General features: G+C 42.1%; 1 protein-coding gene across 4 annotated transcripts in view; it reads left to right on the top strand.

Moving 5' to 3' along the window:
• LOC124014020 (septin-8-A-like) overlaps window positions 1–18,131 on the top strand; it is a 44,336-nt gene that overhangs the window by 5,129 nt on the left and 21,076 nt on the right. For all 4 annotated transcript variants that reach the window (XR_006834955.1, XM_046328662.1, XM_046328671.1 and 1 more), the window contains exons 2-4: window positions 3,819–3,933; window positions 4,219–4,414; window positions 5,244–5,430. Coding sequence is in view for 3 of the 4 variants with exons in the window: in XM_046328662.1 (XP_046184618.1) it covers window positions 3,819–3,933; window positions 4,219–4,414; window positions 5,244–5,430 (498 nt within the window). In the remaining variant the exon portion in view is untranslated. The remainder of the gene's footprint in view (window positions 1–3,818; window positions 3,934–4,218; window positions 4,415–5,243; window positions 5,431–18,131) is intronic.

Genomic DNA, 18,131 nt, shown 5'->3' with positions numbered 1-18,131 from the left:
AGTGATGGTAGAGGTAGTAGCAGTAGTAGTGATGGTGGTAGTAGTGATGGTAGAGGTAGTAGCAGTAGTAGTGATGGTGGTAGCAGTGGTAGTAGTGATGGTGGTAGTAGTGATGGTGGTAGTAGTGATGGTGGTAGCAGTGGTAGTAGTGATGGTGGTAGCAGTGGTAGTAGTGATGGTGGTAGCAGTGGTAGTAGTGATGGTGGTAGCAGTGGTAGTAGTGATGGTGGTAGCAGTGGTAGCAGTGGTAGTAGTGATGGTGGTAGCAGTGGTAGTAGTGATGGTGGTAGCAGTGGTAGTAGTGATGGTGGTAGCAGCGGTAGTAGTGATGGTGGTAGCAGTGGTAGTAGTGATGGTGGTAGAGGCAGTAGTAGTGATGGTGGTAGCAGTGGTAGTAGTGATGGTGGTAGTAGTGATGGTGGTAGTAGTGATGGTAGAGGTAGTAGTAGTGATGGTGGTAGCAGTGGTAGTAGTGATGGTGGTAGCAGTGGTAGTAGTGATGGTGGTAGTAGTGATGGTGGTAGTAGTGATGGTAGAGGTAGTAGCAGTAGTAGTGATGGTGGTAGCAGTGATGGTGGTAGTAGTGATGGTGGTAGTAGTGATGGTAGAGGTAGTAGCAGTAGTAGTGATGGTGGTAGCAGTGGTAGTAGTGATGGTGGTAGTAGTGATGGTGGTAGTAGTGATGGTAGAGGTAGTAGCAGTAGTAGTGATGGTGGTAGCAGTGGTAGTAGTGATGGTGGTAGTAGTGATGGTAGAGGTAGTAGCAGTAGTAGTGATGGTGGTAGTAGTGATGGTAGAGGCAGTAGTAGTGATGGTGGTAGTAGTGATGGTGGTAGTAGTGATGGTAGAGGCAGTAGTAGTGATGGTGGTAGTAGTGATGGTAGAGGTAGTAGCAGTAGTAGTGATGGTGGTAGCAGTGGTAGTAGTGATGGTGGTAGTAGTGATGGTGGTAGTAGTGATGGTAGAGGTAGTAGCAGTAGTAGTGATGGTGGTAGTAGTGATGGTAGTAGCAGTAGTAGTGATGGTGGTAGCAGTGGTAGTAGTGATGGTGGTAGTAGTGATGGTGGTAGTAGTGATGGTAGAGGTAGTAGCAGTAGTAGTGATGGTGGTAGTAGTGATGGTAGAGGCAGTAGTAGTGATGGTGGTAGTAGTGATGGTGGTAGTAGTGATGGTAGAGGCAGTAGTAGTGATGGTAGAGGTAGTAGCAGTAGTAGTGATGGTGGTAGTAGTGATGGTAGAGGTAGTAGCAGTAGTAGTGCTGGTGGTAGCAGTGGTAGTAGTGATGGTGGTAGCAGCGGTAGTAGTGATGGTGGTAGCAGTGGTAGTAGTGATGGTGGTAGAGGCAGTAGTAGTGATGGTGGTAGCAGTGGTAGTAGTGATGGTGGTAGTAGTGATGGTGGTAGTAGTGATGGTAGAGGTAGTAGTGATGGTGGTAGCAGTGGTAGTAGTGATGGTGGTAGCAGTGGTAGTAGTGATGGTGGTAGTAGTGATGGTGGTAGTAGTGATGGTAGAGGTAGTAGCAGTAGTAGTGATGGTGGTAGCAGTGATGGTGGTAGTAGTGATGGTGGTAGTAGTGATGGTAGAGGTAGTAGCAGTAGTAGTGATGGTGGTAGCAGTGGTAGTAGTGATGGTGGTAGTAGTGATGGTGGTAGTAGTGATGGTAGAGGTAGTAGCAGTAGTAGTGATGGTGGTAGCAGTGGTAGTAGTGATGGTGGTAGTAGTGATGGTAGAGGTAGTAGCAGTAGTAGTGATGGTGGTAGTAGTGATGGTAGAGGCAGTAGTAGTGATGGTGGTAGTAGTGATGGTGGTAGTAGTGATGGTAGAGGCAGTAGTAGTGATGGTGGTAGTAGTGATGGTAGAGGTAGTAGCAGTAGTAGTGATGGTGGTAGCAGTGGTAGTAGTGATGGTGGTAGTAGTGATGGTGGTAGTAGTGATGGTAGAGGTAGTAGCAGTAGTAGTGATGGTGGTAGTAGTGATGGTAGTAGCAGTAGTAGTGATGGTGGTAGCAGTGGTAGTAGAGATGGTGGTAGTAGTGATGGTGGTAGTAGTGATGGTAGAGGTAGTAGCAGTAGTAGTGATGGTGGTAGTAGTGATGGTAGAGGCAGTAGTAGTGATGGTGGTAGTAGTGATGGTGGTAGTAGTGATGGTAGAGGCAGTAGTAGTGATGGTAGAGGTAGTAGCAGTAGTAGTGATGGTGGTAGTAGTGATGGTAGAGGTAGTAGCAGTAGTAGTGCTGGTGGTAGCAGTGGTAGTAGTGATGGTGGTAGTAGTGATGGTGGTAGTAGTGATGGTAGAGGTAGTAGCAGTAGTAGTGATGGTGGTAGCAGTGGTAGTAGTGATGGTGGTAGTAGTGATGGTAGAGGTAGTAGCAGTAGTAGTGATGGTGGTAGCAGTGGTAGTAGTGATGGTGGTAGTAGTGATGGTGGTAGTAGTGATGGTGGAGGTAGTAGCAGTAGTAGTGATGGTGGTAGCAGTGGTAGTAGTGATGGTGGTAGTAGTGATGGTGGTAGTAGTGATGGTGGTAGTAGTGATGGTAGAGGCAGTAGTAGTGATGGTGGTAGTAGTGATGGTAGAGGCAGTAGTAGTGATGGTGGTAGCAGTGGTAGTAGTGATGGTAGTAGTGATGGTGGTAGCAGTGGTAGTAGTGATGGTGGTAGTAGTGACGGTAGTAATGGTGTCCGGATGTTGCTGATGGGTTGTCGTGTTTCAGTTCACTGAAGCAGAGAGACTTCAGCTGGGGATGGAAATTAGTTTTTCAAGTCAGGCCTACTCTACTGGAGGTCTCTGCCAGTCTGTCTGGTTCAAAGATCCAGGTTGTGCCCTTGTTTGAGTTATTCGTAATTTGTGTAATATATTGTCACGGATGAAGCAAGGGACTGTACAAAGTTTCCCATAAAGGAGCATTTACATTTTTTGGCATCGTTCACGCTCAGCTATTTCTCTGTGATCCAGTGATTCACATGGGAAGTGTTGTTTCCTTACCTACGGACTTTTTTAAACAGAGGCTCTCTGAATGGCACCTTCTCATTCCTCTCATACTTTGTACTCCTATACTGACCTCTTTCCTTTACTATAGCGCAAGGATGAATCCCTCTGTCTCAGCTTTTCTGACATGCGTAATTCAATCAGAGTTCATATCTGGGGAGTTTGTGTCCACGTCCAAAGTTTTGCATGATCCTTGAGATGACACACTGGGGTAGTTTTTGTGTGTGCATTTCCTTTGTGGCCCTCAGTCGACTCTAGTTACACATTGGCCTGCCTGCCTACACCGCTCAGTTCTCAGGCTGTGTCCTGTGAAATCAGCCCCCAAATATGCAGCCTTAGTGGGAAAGGCTAAGCCAGACATGGATGGACCCATTGATCTCAAGGTGCTATCAAGATAAGGGACTACATTATTGCTTCCCCACAAATCATCCATAATTAGAGATGTGCTGTTCACATGAGAGTAGCAGGCTAACTTCCTTTGCGGGTGACAGATTTCTTTGGTATGACCTCAATTAAACCGAAGTCATTTGACTGTTGGAATCTCTGGTGCCTGTTCTCAGTGCAGAGATGCCAGCTCCTGTTTTGAAGGATTATTCCACCAACCTCGGCCAGAGTGCTCATCTCATAATTCAAGGCACATTATGAGGAGCTACATGTCTGTAGAATTATAAGAACATTTCATATGCACAGGGAAACAATTTAGCGTGGCAGTAGTATTCCATAATCCTTAAGTTCTAGATTCAGTACGTACTGTCCATTTCCTCTGTTTTCCACCTCGCGCATCTCCAGCTTTGCCGTCATTTTTTATTTGTTTAATCTTGTATTTTTTTCAGAATGAAGAAAAGCGTAATCTCAGTTTGGGTGGCCATGTTGGTTTTGACAGCCTTCCCGATCAGTTGGTCAGTAAATCGGTGACACAGGGTTTCTGCTTCAATATCCTCTGTGTAGGTGAGTGTCAAACCACATGCTAGAACACTAACTGTGTGTCTCACGGTTGTGTCCCAAATGGCACCGTATTTCCTACTATATGTAGTGCACTACCTATAGGGCTCTGGTACAGGTAGTTCACTATGTAGGGGATAGGGTGCCATTTGGTATGCAGCCAGGGTTGTTTCTGCCCTTGTCTCGAAAGAGAACAAATGTCTGTGCTGCTGTGAAGAGGCTGTAATCAGAATGTCCCTCCTGAGAGTTACTGAGACCTAACAACACTTTTCTCTCTCTCATGCTTTCTAGGGGAAACGGGTATTGGAAAGTCGACGTTAATGAATACGCTTTTTAACACAATGTTTGAGAATGAGGAGGCCAGCCACTACCAGAATGGCGTGTGTATGCGGCCCAGAACATATGACCTCCAGGAGAGCAACGTCCACCTCAAGCTGACTATTGTGGACACTGTGGGGTTCGGGGACCAGATCAACAAAGAGGAGAGGTAAGCAGCTGATGCTGAGAATCAGATATTCAGTTGATAAATAGTTGGATGTATGGAGGCTCTTTATCGTGTTCATACTCTCACAGTGCATGCCATCTTTTGGAGTAAATTGCTTACATTGCCTGGAATGTAGACAAGACAAGCACAGTTAAACTAATGTCATTTTGAGGACTTAATCTCCCCCTGAATGGAGGGGGGGTGCAGAATGATGAGGACATTCTTGGTTTGAACTACAGCTGTCAGACTGAGTGTTTGTGTAACCTCTGCAGCAAGAGGGCTCACACCCCCCCAGAATACAGTGGGAGGAACAGGCCGTAACTCATCGTGTTTGGGAAAACATCCCAAACAGCCTTTTAAAGGTCATCAATGATGCATTCTGGGAAAATAGCTCATAGATGTAAAGAGGGGAAGGTTAAACATTGTACAAATGTTCTTGGAAAGCCTCCATATCACTTACCTGCCCTCCAAACTACAGTATAATGATGGACACAGGGATGGCTAATACTTTAGGTTTTTGATTTCATCTGATTTCCAGGGTTGATCAGTGACTTTCTATGTTATTTGTCTCACTTCATCTGTAGAATGCTAGACTAAACACACTGGCATATTAAATGTTCTCTGTGACCTCTTAAGTATTTACAATTTGTGATACTTGATAGTGTAAGGTCAGATTAACATGAGTTGATGCAGGTTATTTCTGTACACACACAGGCATCTGAAATCCCCATTGGCAACTTTGAAAGAAACAAAGAAAGAACACGAGATAGTGGGACCAAAATGTCAAACCAATAACCACTTAGTAAAACAACATTTATTTAATTTTTTTCAGTTATAAACCGATAGTGGACTATATCGACACACAGTTTGAAAAGTACCTCCAGGAAGAGCTGAAAATCAAGCGCTCCCTCTTCAACTACCACGACGGGAGGATCCACATCTGTCTGTACTTCATCGCTCCCACGGGGCATTCGCTGAAGTCCTTGGATTTAGTTACCATGAAGAAACTGGACAGCAAGGTAAAGGATCACTACCACCAATGCCTTGTGGGCAGAAAACACACACCATCCTATTGTTTGACTTGTATAGATGCTGAAATCCTTTTACTTTGACTGGTGTGGATTTCTCACAGTTGTGGAATAGCTAGCTCTTCATGTTGGGGTGGGGACCAGCTGACAGACATTCCAGATCAAATTTTAGGTTCATATCGTTCCCTAATGTATCTGGCAGACATAAGCAAGTATGTTTGTTGTAATTTATCCCTATGAAGATCATTGCTTTTCATGTGAATAACTGAGTATTGGGCAGCAGATCCATAGTTTAGGATAATTTGAATATAATTTAGCTTTTACATTGTTATAAAATAGCCCTACAATTTATATTTTCCAAAAATATACACTCACTGAAGTAGTCTAATTCTAACCTCCGTTTGGATATTTGATTAATTGATTAACTGTACCCATCCCTAAAATTGACTGCGGTCTATTGGAAACACCTGAATGATCATTGCCTCAATTAGTGAACTGGTGGAATGAATCTTGTCACTATTGCAGTTTAAGCATGAATGAGGGTGAGGGAAAGAGAGTGTCACTACTAGTTACTAGTGCAGTCACGTTTTATTGACCCCAAAGAGGGCAGGTGAAATCTGTGAAATACTCCGGCTGACACTTGACAAACCAGACAATACATCCAGTACGCCAACTCCTATTACGACCCTACCAAGCTCATATACAGTTGTGTCTGTCATAGTTGAAGTGTAACTATGATTAAAATTATACAGGCCTCTCTCACCTTTTTAAGTGGAAGAACTTGCACAATTGGTGGCTGACTAAATACTTTCTTGCCCCACTGTATCAGGCCAGTTGTATGGCCTATAAAGCTGTTCTAGGAATGGTGGAGAGGAAATGCCAGGCTTGTTTGTGTCTAGAAATGCGATGACTCATATCAAACAGATGGTATGGTTATGATAGGGTTGGGCGTTATCCAGATTTTCATACTGTCAAATACATACACACTGAGTGTACAAAACATTAAGAACACCTGCTCTTTCCATGACAGGCTGACCAGGTAAAAGCTGTGATCCCTTATTGATGTTACTTATTAAATCCACTTCAATCCGTGTAGATGAAGAAGAGGAGACTGGTTATAGAAGGAATTTTAAGCCTTGAGGTAATTGAGACTTGGATTGTGTATGTGTGCCATTCAGAGGGTGAATGGGCAAGACAAAACAGAAGTGCCTTTGAATGGTTGATGGTAGTAGGTGCCAGGCGCACCGTTTTGACAGTGTTAAGAACAGTATCAAGAATGGTCCACCACCCAAAGGACATCCAGCCAGCTTGGCACACATGTGGGAAGCATTAGAGTCAACATGGGCCAATATCCCTGTGGAATGTTTTCGACACCTTGTCGAGTCCACAGCCTCAATTCATTTGAACTCAATGTCAAAAACTAGCAGCGTTTTTAAGGTGTTCTTAATGTTTTGTACACTCAGTATTTAAATAAATGTTTTATTACATTTTTTACGCACACAACAATTGAGGCAACATGGATCTTGGTCCAGGAGGGGATTGAATGTCTCTGCTGTAACCAAGACGCTTGATCTTGACATCTAGCCACAGCTAGCAAGTTAACAAACCAAATTAATAGCTGGAGACCTGAGCTGGATATAATTTATTTGACTCATCTTAGATTTCTTATACTTACAAGCGGTGGAGTTGTCATAATTCCAAAATCACATTGTTGTCACGCCTACCTTGGAGGTCTGGAGAATTTAGCAGCAACATTCTGAATTGTCCGCTGGGAGTTGATGTTACATTTTAAGAACCTCCCCCATACGCCCGTTGAAGGGTCTTTATTTTTATTATTTATTGTTTATTTGTATTAAGAACAAAACAAATTCAAAGATACACAAACATGTACATAAACCTAACAGACGGGTATTTCATATCTAGATACATTTTAAATTTGTCAAAGTTTTATGTTATTACTTTTTAGTTTTTTCACTTACTGATCATTTTTTAAATAATGTGAAGAGGGGTTTGTTTTCTGCCCACATTTTATGGATAACTAATCTGCTAGGAAAAATAAACAAATTAACAATGAAAGTTAAATCATTTGGATCAAAATAAACATAATATCAGAGCCTCTCAAATAAACATTAATAGTCGTTTCGTTTCAAATAAAATCTAACTCGCTCCAAAATCTTCTGACATAAGAACAGTCCCAAAATAAATGGTCAAGAGTTTCTGGGTCACAACCACAAAATACACATTTGTTATCAATAGCTATTTTAAATCTGTGTATAATAAAGGTCATTACAGGGTAGATTCTATGAATGAGTTTTTATTAGATAAACAATATTTGCCAGACAACAACAAGGCTTTGTTCCAGTCCACTTGTCCTAGGGCTGCATTCCAGTCCACTTGTCCTAGGGCTGCATTCCAGTTCACTTGTCCTAGGGCTGCATTCCAGTTCACTTGTCCTAGGGCTGCATTCCAGAGTACTTGTCCTAGGGCTGCATTCCAGTCCACTTGTCCTAGGGCTGCATTCCAGTCCACTTGTCCTAGGGCTGCATTCCAGTTCACTTGTCCTAGGGCTGCATTCCAGTTCACTTGTCCTAGGGCTGCATTCCAGTTCACTTGTCCTAGGGCTGCATTCCAGTTCACTTGTCCTAGGGCTGCATTCCAGTTCACTTGTCCTAGGGCTGCATTCCAGTTCACTTGTCCTAGGGCTGCATTCCAGTTCACTTGTCCTAGGGCTGCATTCCAGTTTACTTGTCCTAGGGCTGCATTCCAGTTCACTTGTCCTAGGGCTGCATTCCAGTTCACTTGTCCTAGGGCTGCATTCCAGTCCACTTGTCCTAGGGCTGCATTCCAGTTTACTTGTCCTAGGGCTGCATTCCAGTTCACTTGTCCTAGGGCTGCATTCCAGTTCACTTGTCCTAGGGCTGCATTCCAGTTCACTTGTCCTAGGGCTGCATTCCAGTTCACTTGTCCTAGGGCTGCATTCCAGTTCACTTGTCCTAGGGCTGCATTCCAGTCCACTTGTCCTAGGGCTGCATTCCAGTTTACTTGTCCTAGGGCTGCATTCCAGTTCACTTGTCCTAGGGCTGCATTCCTGTACATTTTAGCTGAGGGAATAGCAACATTTGGACTGTTTTCCATATATATGTATGTATGTATGTATGTATGTATGTATGTATGTATGTATGTATGTATGTATGTATGTATGTATGTATGTATGTATGTATGTATGTATGTGTATGTATGTGTGTGTGTGTGTGTGTGTGTGTGTGTGTGTGTGTGTGTGTGTGTGTGTGTGTGTGTGTGTGTGTGTGTGTGTGTGTGTGTGTGTGTGTGTGTGTGTGTGTGTGTGTGTGTGTGTGTGTGTGTGTGTGTTATTACATTTATAGTTCAAAATGTCAATTCCTTCTACAAAATCCTCAACAGTACTGTTATATCCACTTTGAGTACTGCTCTATTCTCCTAACAGAATAATAACACCTGTAGGGACAGCTCTAACAACAATTCCATACTCCTCAGGAGTGAATAATCATATAGTTGTCCATCATTATTCAATAATTGTTTATCCCAGATAATGCTGTTGTCAAACCAGTTCTGGAAAAATATAGACTTGTTTTTGTATTTTATGTCTCTATTATTCCAGATTGTATACCTATGTGGGGAAAACTTATGTTTGTACATGAGGTTCCAAGTTAGAAATCAAATGTTATTGGTCACATACACGTGTTTAGCAGATGTTAATGCTTGTGAAGTACTTGTTTATGAAAGTTAGCAAGCTTAATAAGAATCTTACCCACATCAAAGTTGCATTTGAGTAAGAATTCTAGACCACCAATCTGTTGGAATGTTAAATTAGGGATTATATTCCAAATGCAATCCTTATTTCTTAAATAGTTTTGTATCCATTTTGATCTTAAAGATTATAGTCGAGGTTTTAATATCCAGAGCATTCAACCCTCCCTCACCTTGGGTTCTACACATTACCGCTTTTCTTAAATAATGAGGTTTATTCCTCCATATGAAGTTAAATAATTTAGTATCAACCATTTTAGTTACATCCAAGGGAGGTAAGAACTAATCTGGACAGACCTTCAGATTTGGACAAAAGTACACGTCCAGATAAAGACAGATCTCTTAATAACCAGGAGTTAAATCTCTTTCCAATGTCCTCTACAAAAGGAAAGATTTAAGTTGGCCCTTTCTTTCTGATCTTTTCTAAGTTTAATAACAAAATATGTAATCGCATCTTTTATAGGAATATTACATACTGAGTTTGTCACATCTTTTCAATGTAAATGATTCACATTTCCTAATATTCAGAGAGAAACCAGATTTGAAAATATTGACCAAAAATCAGTCTCAAAAATAAAAGAATCTTCAACTGTATCAAAAGCCTTGTACACATAAAATAAAGCCATCTTCCATAATGTGCTCATTGTTGTCTATCAAGTCCAATACTAGTCTAATATTATTACCGATATGTCTGCCCTTCATAAAACCAGACTGGGTTTCATCAATGATTTGGTCAAGACCTTTTTTAAGTCTTTCTGCAAAGATGGATGCAAGTAGCTTTCCATCATTGTTCATTAATGTGATTGGTCTCCAATTTTCTAACATCATAGGATCTTTGTTTGGTGTGGGTATTACAGAAAGAGGCATTGTGTCATAGAAACAGGCAGGAACCCTAAATCAATTGCCTCCTTAAAAATACTAAATATAAATTCAACAATGTCCTGAAGATATTTATAGGTTTCACTAAAGGCCATCATTCCCTGGAGATTTGTTCGCTTAACTTGCTGATTAATTTATTTCTATTAATGAAATAAAAAATGTATTACAAGACTTTTGGAAGTCTTCATCTATTAATTTTGCATAGTCTTTGACAGAGTCTAGAAAGGGAGATATGTCACTAGTAGGACAGGCGAAAAGATGACCATAGAATTCTGAAACCTATTTTGAAATGTTTTCATTTTCTTTGTCATCTATATTAAGCTTATGAATGGAGGAAAATTCAGATATTATTTTTTTCTCTCTAAATTGCGTAAGTTTTTTTTTCTTCACCTTCCTCCAACCATCTCCTTCTTGATCTTACAAATGTCCCATTTACTCTCTCTTCATACATTCGGTCCATTTCTAGTTGTAAAGAAAATAACTGACCAAGGTCCTCCATAGAGATTAGAGAAAGTATTTCAAACATACATTTATCTTCCCTCAATCTTAAGTTCAGCAATTTCTTTACCTCTCTTCATGGCTGTTTGTCTTATTTCATACTTCATTAATTCCCAGTATTTCCCATGAGACTTAAATAGATGGGCTTTCCTCCAATTGTCTTGATCATATCAAGATGGATGCAAAATATATTATACAACTTTCAACAGTCTACTATTGAGTTTCCAATAGCTTCAATTCGCTTTAACTTCAGATCCATTAATATTTAAAGATAAGAATGTAACTTTATGATCAGTACAAATTGATGGTTCAATGGAAACCTTGACTACAGTGTTATCTAATGAATTATAAATCAACCAGAAGTCAATTCTTGACTGTCTGGGCATGTCCTTGTTACTCCAAGTGAAGTCGTTTCATCTGGATATTTAGAGGGTGGTATGTGTTCGTCACTGTTTTCCAACCGGGTAGGACACATTTTGTATAAAGTTGTTTCGTATGCTAGCTAGTTTTCAACAGTGGAGAAAATATGGAGGAAAAATTGTATTCCGTTTTGCCAGAAGCGTGCTCTATACACAACATCGAATCAATGAAGGCATTATAACCCCTCTCCTTGAACATTCTATTGAAGAAAATATACATTTTGGTGTGTCTAGCTACAGGCTATGGTACAAGTTTAGTGTATTAAGGGTGGCCTACAGTCTGCGATTGATTGAAAGTGGAGAAATCGTCTGTAATAGTAGTTCTCTGAAGTCAATAATCGAGGATCAGGTTCGTGTTCTGAACTCTCAAGGAATTGCCGCCGTTTTCACTGGTCAAAGTGAGAAGGACGAGACAATTGCCAAGGGTGAATATACGATTGTCTTCCAGGACTCCTGAAACTTTTGTTGGCTCAGAGAAATGGTGAGGCCTACTTCAAACGTCATTGATCCGCGAGCGTCTCATTGGAATGGGTGTCGATGAGGTTCAATGGTGAGTTATTTGTGTGGAACTAAAAATGTGTTGAGCATCTTTTTGGCTAAGTTAACTAAAACTGTCTTATCGATATCGGGGGAGAGAGGAGGGGTGATGGAGGTGCAGCTGTGTGGTGAGAGCAGGAGAAGGGGATGTGGTTGCAGCTATGTGGGTTGGGGTGGGAGACATGCCATGTGTTTTTATTGCCATGTGGTGTATGGTAATTATTTGACTTGTAAAACTACTGTCTCATGCGTGAAACCTGCTAATTCTTTGATCAGTTGTGCATTTTAGTATGGATCAATAATGTTGGACCTTCTCTTAAAATTAACCCTCCTTCTATATGAACACACAGGCCACGCTCTACCTTCAACATGACAATGTTGTCATTAAACAAATATTAGTTAGTCCTTTTGACAACTAATGCATATTGTCTTGTTTGTATCCCATTTCCTATAAGGGGGTAAGGCACAGGGGAAGGAGCTTGCTTTTCAGAAGTGGTGGAGAATGGTTGGCGAGCTGCGGTCAATCCTACCAATTCCTGTATTGTGTTTCTAAGACTATAAGGAGTGGTGAACACTGGGCATGCAGCAATATGTTGAGGGTGGTGAACACTGGGCATGCACCAATATGTTGATGGTGGTGAACACTGGGCATGCACCAATATGTTGATGGTGGTGAACACTGGGCATGCACCAATATGTTGATGGTGGTGAACACTGGGCATGCAGCAATATGTTGATGGTGGTGAACACTGGGCATGCAGCAATATGTTGATGGTGGTGAACACTGGGCATGCACCAATATGTTGATGGTGGTGAACACTGGGCACACTATGGGCACTGGGCAGCAATATGTTGAGGGTGGTGAACACTGGGCATGCAGCAATATGTTGAGGGTGGTGAACACTGGGCATGCAGCAATATGTTGAGGGTGGTGAACACTGGGCATGCACCAATATGTTGAGGGTGGTGAACACTGGGCATGCACCAATATGTTGAGGGTGGTGAACACTGGTTGAGGGTGGTGAACACTGGGCATGCACCAATATGTTGAGGGTGGTGAACACTGGGCATGCACCAATATGTTGAGGGTGGTGAACACTGGGCATGCAGCAATATGTTGAAACACTGGGCATGCACCAATATGTTGAGGGTGGTGAACACTGGGCATGCACCAATATGTTGAGGGTGGTGAACACTGGGCATGCACAATATGTTGAGGGTGGTGAACACTGGGCATGCACCAATATGTTGAGGGTGGTGAACACTGGGCATGCACCAATATGTTGAGGGTGGTGAACACTGGGCATGCACCAATATGTTGAGGGTGGTGAACACTGGGCATGCACCAATATGTTGAGGGTGGTGAACACTGGGCATGCACCAATATGTTGAGGAGGGTGGTGAACACTGGGCATGCAGCAATATGTTGAGGGTGGTGAACACTGGGCATGCAGCAATGTGTTGAGGGTGGTGAACACTGGGCATGCACCAATATGTTGAGGGTGGTGAACACTGGGCATGCACCAATATGTTGAGGGTGGTGAACACTGGGCATGCAGCAATATGTTGAGGGTGGTGAACACTGGGCATGCAGCAATGTGTTGAGGGTGGTGAACACTGGGCATGCACAATGTGTTGAGGGTGGTGAACACTGGGCATGCACCAATATGTTGAGGGTGGTGAACACTGGGCATGCACCAATGTGTTGAGGGTGGTGAACACTGGGCATGCACCAATATGTTGAGGGTGGTGAACACTGGGCATGCACCAATGTGTTGAGGGTGGTGAACACTGGACATGCACCAATGTGTTGAGGGTGGTGAACACTGGGCATGCAGCAATGTGTTGAGGGTGGTGAACACTGGGCATGCAGCATTGTGTTGGGGGTGGTGAACACTGGGCATGCAGCAATGTGTTGGGGGTGGTGAAAAGTCCTGACAGGGACACCATCAGACAGGCAGTGATGAAAGAAGGTGTCATCTGACCCTGTAGAGATGTTTTCATGGTTGCTCACAAGAGGTGGAGTCAAAGGGGCCTGAAACCCCAAGGACTGTCATACGGTCCTGTTTTTCAGCATTTCCTTGGAGAACTCCAGTGCATCCAGCAGGAGTAGAGGGCAGGCTGGAAAACAGGCTTTTCAACATGTACCACTCAGAGATACCCGAGCACATACAACTGTGCATCATCACTGCCTTGGAAGATGAGTCATTTCATCTCAGAGTTGTGATGGCTACTTCTACACTGGGAATGGGGCTAGACTTTAAGGGGGGGGCTGTCTATCATCACCTGTCTATCATCACTGATGTTTTTGAGTGATGATTATTATAACGACTATTCAGTGTTGGGACAGCTTGGGGCTTTTGCAAACATGACTGACATGAGTCCTTTTAGATGCTATGTTGAAAAATACTGTAAGTATTGTCTCGTCTGCTTAAAATACTTTATTGTTGTGGAAATGGGCCCTTTTGCCATTGAGCTGTATGGAATAGTATTATGTATGCCACACACACACACACACACACACACACACACACACACACACACACACACACACACACACACACACACACACACACACACACACACACACACACACACACACACACACACACACACACACACACACAGTACATTTTATAATTTAGCTTAAAGATTTGTTCTAATACTAATTTTCAGTTTGGCCCTAACTAAAGTATAGAGTTCGTCAAGGTGTAACCTGTCACCCATAGTTACTTGTTTATAAACTGTATATATATATTTTTTAAATCTTTCACTTTTCTCCTTCACTTGACTTCAATAAATAATCCAGATTTGAAAACATCAATGCTCAGATGATTGTATGACTTTATTGTAAATTAACTTGATACTTATTTCATCCAAAAAAAGGCAAATGCAACTTTCAAAGTAGAAAAGGTGTGGGCTATCCGGTGTTGGCCCAGAGAATTTGGAAAAGGCTAGGCTATAGCAGTTGTTACTGCTCTGACACGCTTCACACATCACAGCCCGTAAAACCTATTCCTATATACAGTTTTTCAGACAGGAACAACAGGAAGAAAGTTAACTGTACATAAGATTGTAATAAAAGTAATTACACATCATTAAAATTAAAAGGTAGTAATTACACAAATAAATGCAACAAAGAATGTAACGTTATTAAAGAAAATGCATGTTTTGTGCATCTACATTGTCATTGGTGACAGTACTACGTGTTTCCTCTCTTCTATTACTTCTCTACGTCTGTGGAATATAACAGGATGTGCATTCTAGGGTCTCAGCACTACAGCTGAAACCAACTGTCAATGTGTGTGTCTCTGTCTGCGATACAAACCAGCAAATGCTTTCTTCTTCTCTCGGTTTAAGTTGGGTGTGTGGTAGCTGATCCAAAACACTATATGGTTGATATCCTTAGATCTACTTGAGATTGAGAGCTTTCCAGACTCTGGCTAAAGCTCAGTCTTTATCAAATTGCTGCACGAAGTCTGTCTGCTCTCTGACGGTCCTGCTGACTTTTTATGTCAAACTGGACATGGGATGATGTTGGATGAGGTCTTTTGTGAGGCTCACATGGTTTTAGCAGTTCTTGCATCAAATACTTTGGTATTGCTCTAGGCTGATTTACTTGTATTTGTGGTGTGGTTTTCAAATCAGCCTCTTTGGTCTTCCAACCTCACCTGCACCTTTCTACCCGTTTTTATCTGCACTGTTTTGTCTTTTCTGTGGTAAAACAATACCAATACAGAGGTACTGTAGTTGTGACCTTACATAAAGGGAAAATAAGGTTTTCATATCTGAAATGGTCGTCATGCTTTATGCAACACATTTTCTATAATTAACTTTATTGCTGTAAGGTGAGCTCAATTTCGAGTCTCATAGCAAAGGGTCTGAATACTTATGTAAATAAGGTATTTCTGTTTTTTTATTTTTAATGCATTTGCTAACATTTCTAAAAACCTGTTCTCGCTTTGTCATTATACACCTATTGATAAACATTTTAGAATGAGGCTGTTGAAAAAGGCTAACTTAACAAAATGTAGAAAAAGTCTAGGGGTCTGAATACTTTCTGAATCCACTGTATAGAAGTTTGGAACCACCAATAATAATATATAATATATGCCATTTAGCAGAATCCACTGTGTGCATACATTCTATGTATGGGTGGTTGGAACCCACTACCCTGGCGTTACAAGCGCCATGCTCTACCAACTGAGCTACAGAAGGACCACGAGCTGGCCAAACTGAGAAATCGGGGGAGAAGGGCCTTGATCGGGGAGGTGACCAAGAACCCGATGTGTAGATGGGAGAACCTTCCAGAAGGGCAACCATCTCTGCAGCACTCCACCAATCAGGCCTTTATGGTAGAGTGGCTGGCCGGAAGCCACTCCTCAGTAAAATGCACATGACAGCACACTTGGCGGTTGCCAACAGGCACCTAAAGGACTCTCAGACCATGAGAAACAAGATTCTCTGGTCTGATGAAACCAAGATTGAACTCCTTTGCATCAAGTGTCACATCTGGAGGAAACCTGGCACCATCCCTACGGTGAAGCGTGGGTGGCAGCATCATGCTGTGGGGATGTTTTTCAGAGGCAGGGACTGGGAAACTAGTCAGGATAGATGAATGGAGCAAGGTAGAGAGATCTGCTCAGAGCGCTCAGGACCTCAGACTGGGGCGAAGGTTCACCTTCCAACAGGACAACGACCCTAAGCACACAGCCAAGACAATGCAGCAGTAGCTTCGGGACAAGTCTCAATGTCCTTCGGTGGCCCAGCCAGAGCCTGGACTTGAACCCGATCTAACATATCTGGAGAGACCTGAAAATAGCTGTGCTGTGACGCTCCCCATCCAACCTGACAGAGCTTGAGAGGATCTGCAGAGAAGAATGGGAGAAACTCCCCAAATACAGGTGTTCCAAGCTTGTTGCGTCATACCCAAGAAGACTCGGCTGTAATCGCTGCCAAAGGTGCTTCAACAAAGTGCTGAGTAAAGGGTCATAATACTTATGTAAATGTGATATATTTTTATTTATTATTTTAATACGTTTTCTAAAATGTCTATACCTGTTTTTGCTTTATCATTATCTTTATGGGCTATTGTGTGTAGATTGTATATTTTTAGTCCATTTTAGGATAAGGCTGTAACCTAAACAAAATGTGTAAAACGTTCAGGGGGTCTGAATACTTTCCGAATGCACTGTATACTGTGTAGATAACATTTTGTTTTTTTAAACAGTATTGGAAATCATACGGTCTGTACCTTTTAAATACCCCTGTATAAATCTGGATATCGCCCAAGTCTAGGCCAATAACTCAACCAACAGCATGGCAGCTTACCTCAGGCAACAGCATGGCTCTATCGCTCTCTGAGCTGTCACTAATGAGCCTTTTCACAGGGGACACAGGGCAGACTGAAAATCAGCCTATATGTCTATGATGTAAAGCAGACAGGCAATGGGGTTTAACTTATACTTCCATAAAGACTATTGAGGCAGAATGTTGACAGGTTCACAGCACTGAGGGACCAACACCTAAATATAGTATTGTAAGGTGGTCTGGTTTAGGGATGAGATGAGCCTCTGCTGTTTTACCTCAATAGACGTTGTGTAAAGGACGGAGGCATCTATGCAAAACAACCATGACATCTGCTTTGTAGCAAAATGATGCTGAATGGTTACATGGAACAAGGCCTCCTTTTTGACCCTAACAAATTGTCTCTCATCACCTCCTGGCTATAGGACGTCAGTGACTTTAATCTATGATAATCATCTACATCGTCCCAGTACTCTGAGGAGCCAATGCAATACTGTCAAATGAATGTGTTTATTTTCCCATCTGTTTTAGTGCTGTGATGGGACCCCGGTCAGTTTGTTTTCTTAATTGCTGTTTGTTTTATTGTTCTGTGTGGGTTTGACTGAGATCAACCTGTCGTGGTTTGCTTATGGCGACATTCAGTACTTCAAATCAAATCAAATGTTATTTGTCACATACACATGGTTAGCAGATGTTAATGCGAGTGTAGCGAAATGCTTGTGCTTCTAGTTCCGACAATGCAGTAATAACCAACAAGTAATCTAGCTAACAATTCCAAAACTACTACCTTATAGACACAAGTGTAAGGGGTTAAAGAATATGTACATAAAGATATATGAATGAGTGATGGTACAGAGCGGCATAGGCAAGATACAGTAGATGGTATTGAGTGCAGTATATACATATGAGATGAGTATGTAAACAAAGTGGCATAGTTAAAGTGGCTAGTGATACATGTATTACATAAGGATGCAGTAGATGATATAGAGTACAGTATATACGTATGCATATGAGATGAATAATGTAGGGTATGTAAACATTATATTAGGTAGCATTGTTTAAAGTGGCTAGTGATATATTTACATCATTTCCCATCAATTCCCATTATTAAAGTGGCTGGAGTTGAGTCAGTGTGTTGGCAGCAGCCACTCAATGTTAGTGGTGGCTGTTTAACAGTCTGATTGCCTTGAGATAGAAGCTGTTTTTCAGTCTCTCGGCCCCAGCTTTGATGCACCTGTACTGACCTCGCCTTCTGGATGATAGCGG

This window comes from Oncorhynchus gorbuscha, linkage group LG02, assembly GCF_021184085.1.
Source record: "Oncorhynchus gorbuscha isolate QuinsamMale2020 ecotype Even-year linkage group LG02, OgorEven_v1.0, whole genome shotgun sequence".
Classification (NCBI taxonomy): domain Eukaryota; kingdom Metazoa; phylum Chordata; class Actinopteri; order Salmoniformes; family Salmonidae; genus Oncorhynchus; species Oncorhynchus gorbuscha.
The sequence above is the reverse complement of the archived record's forward strand: the minus strand, read 5'-3'. Positions and strand labels throughout refer to the sequence as shown.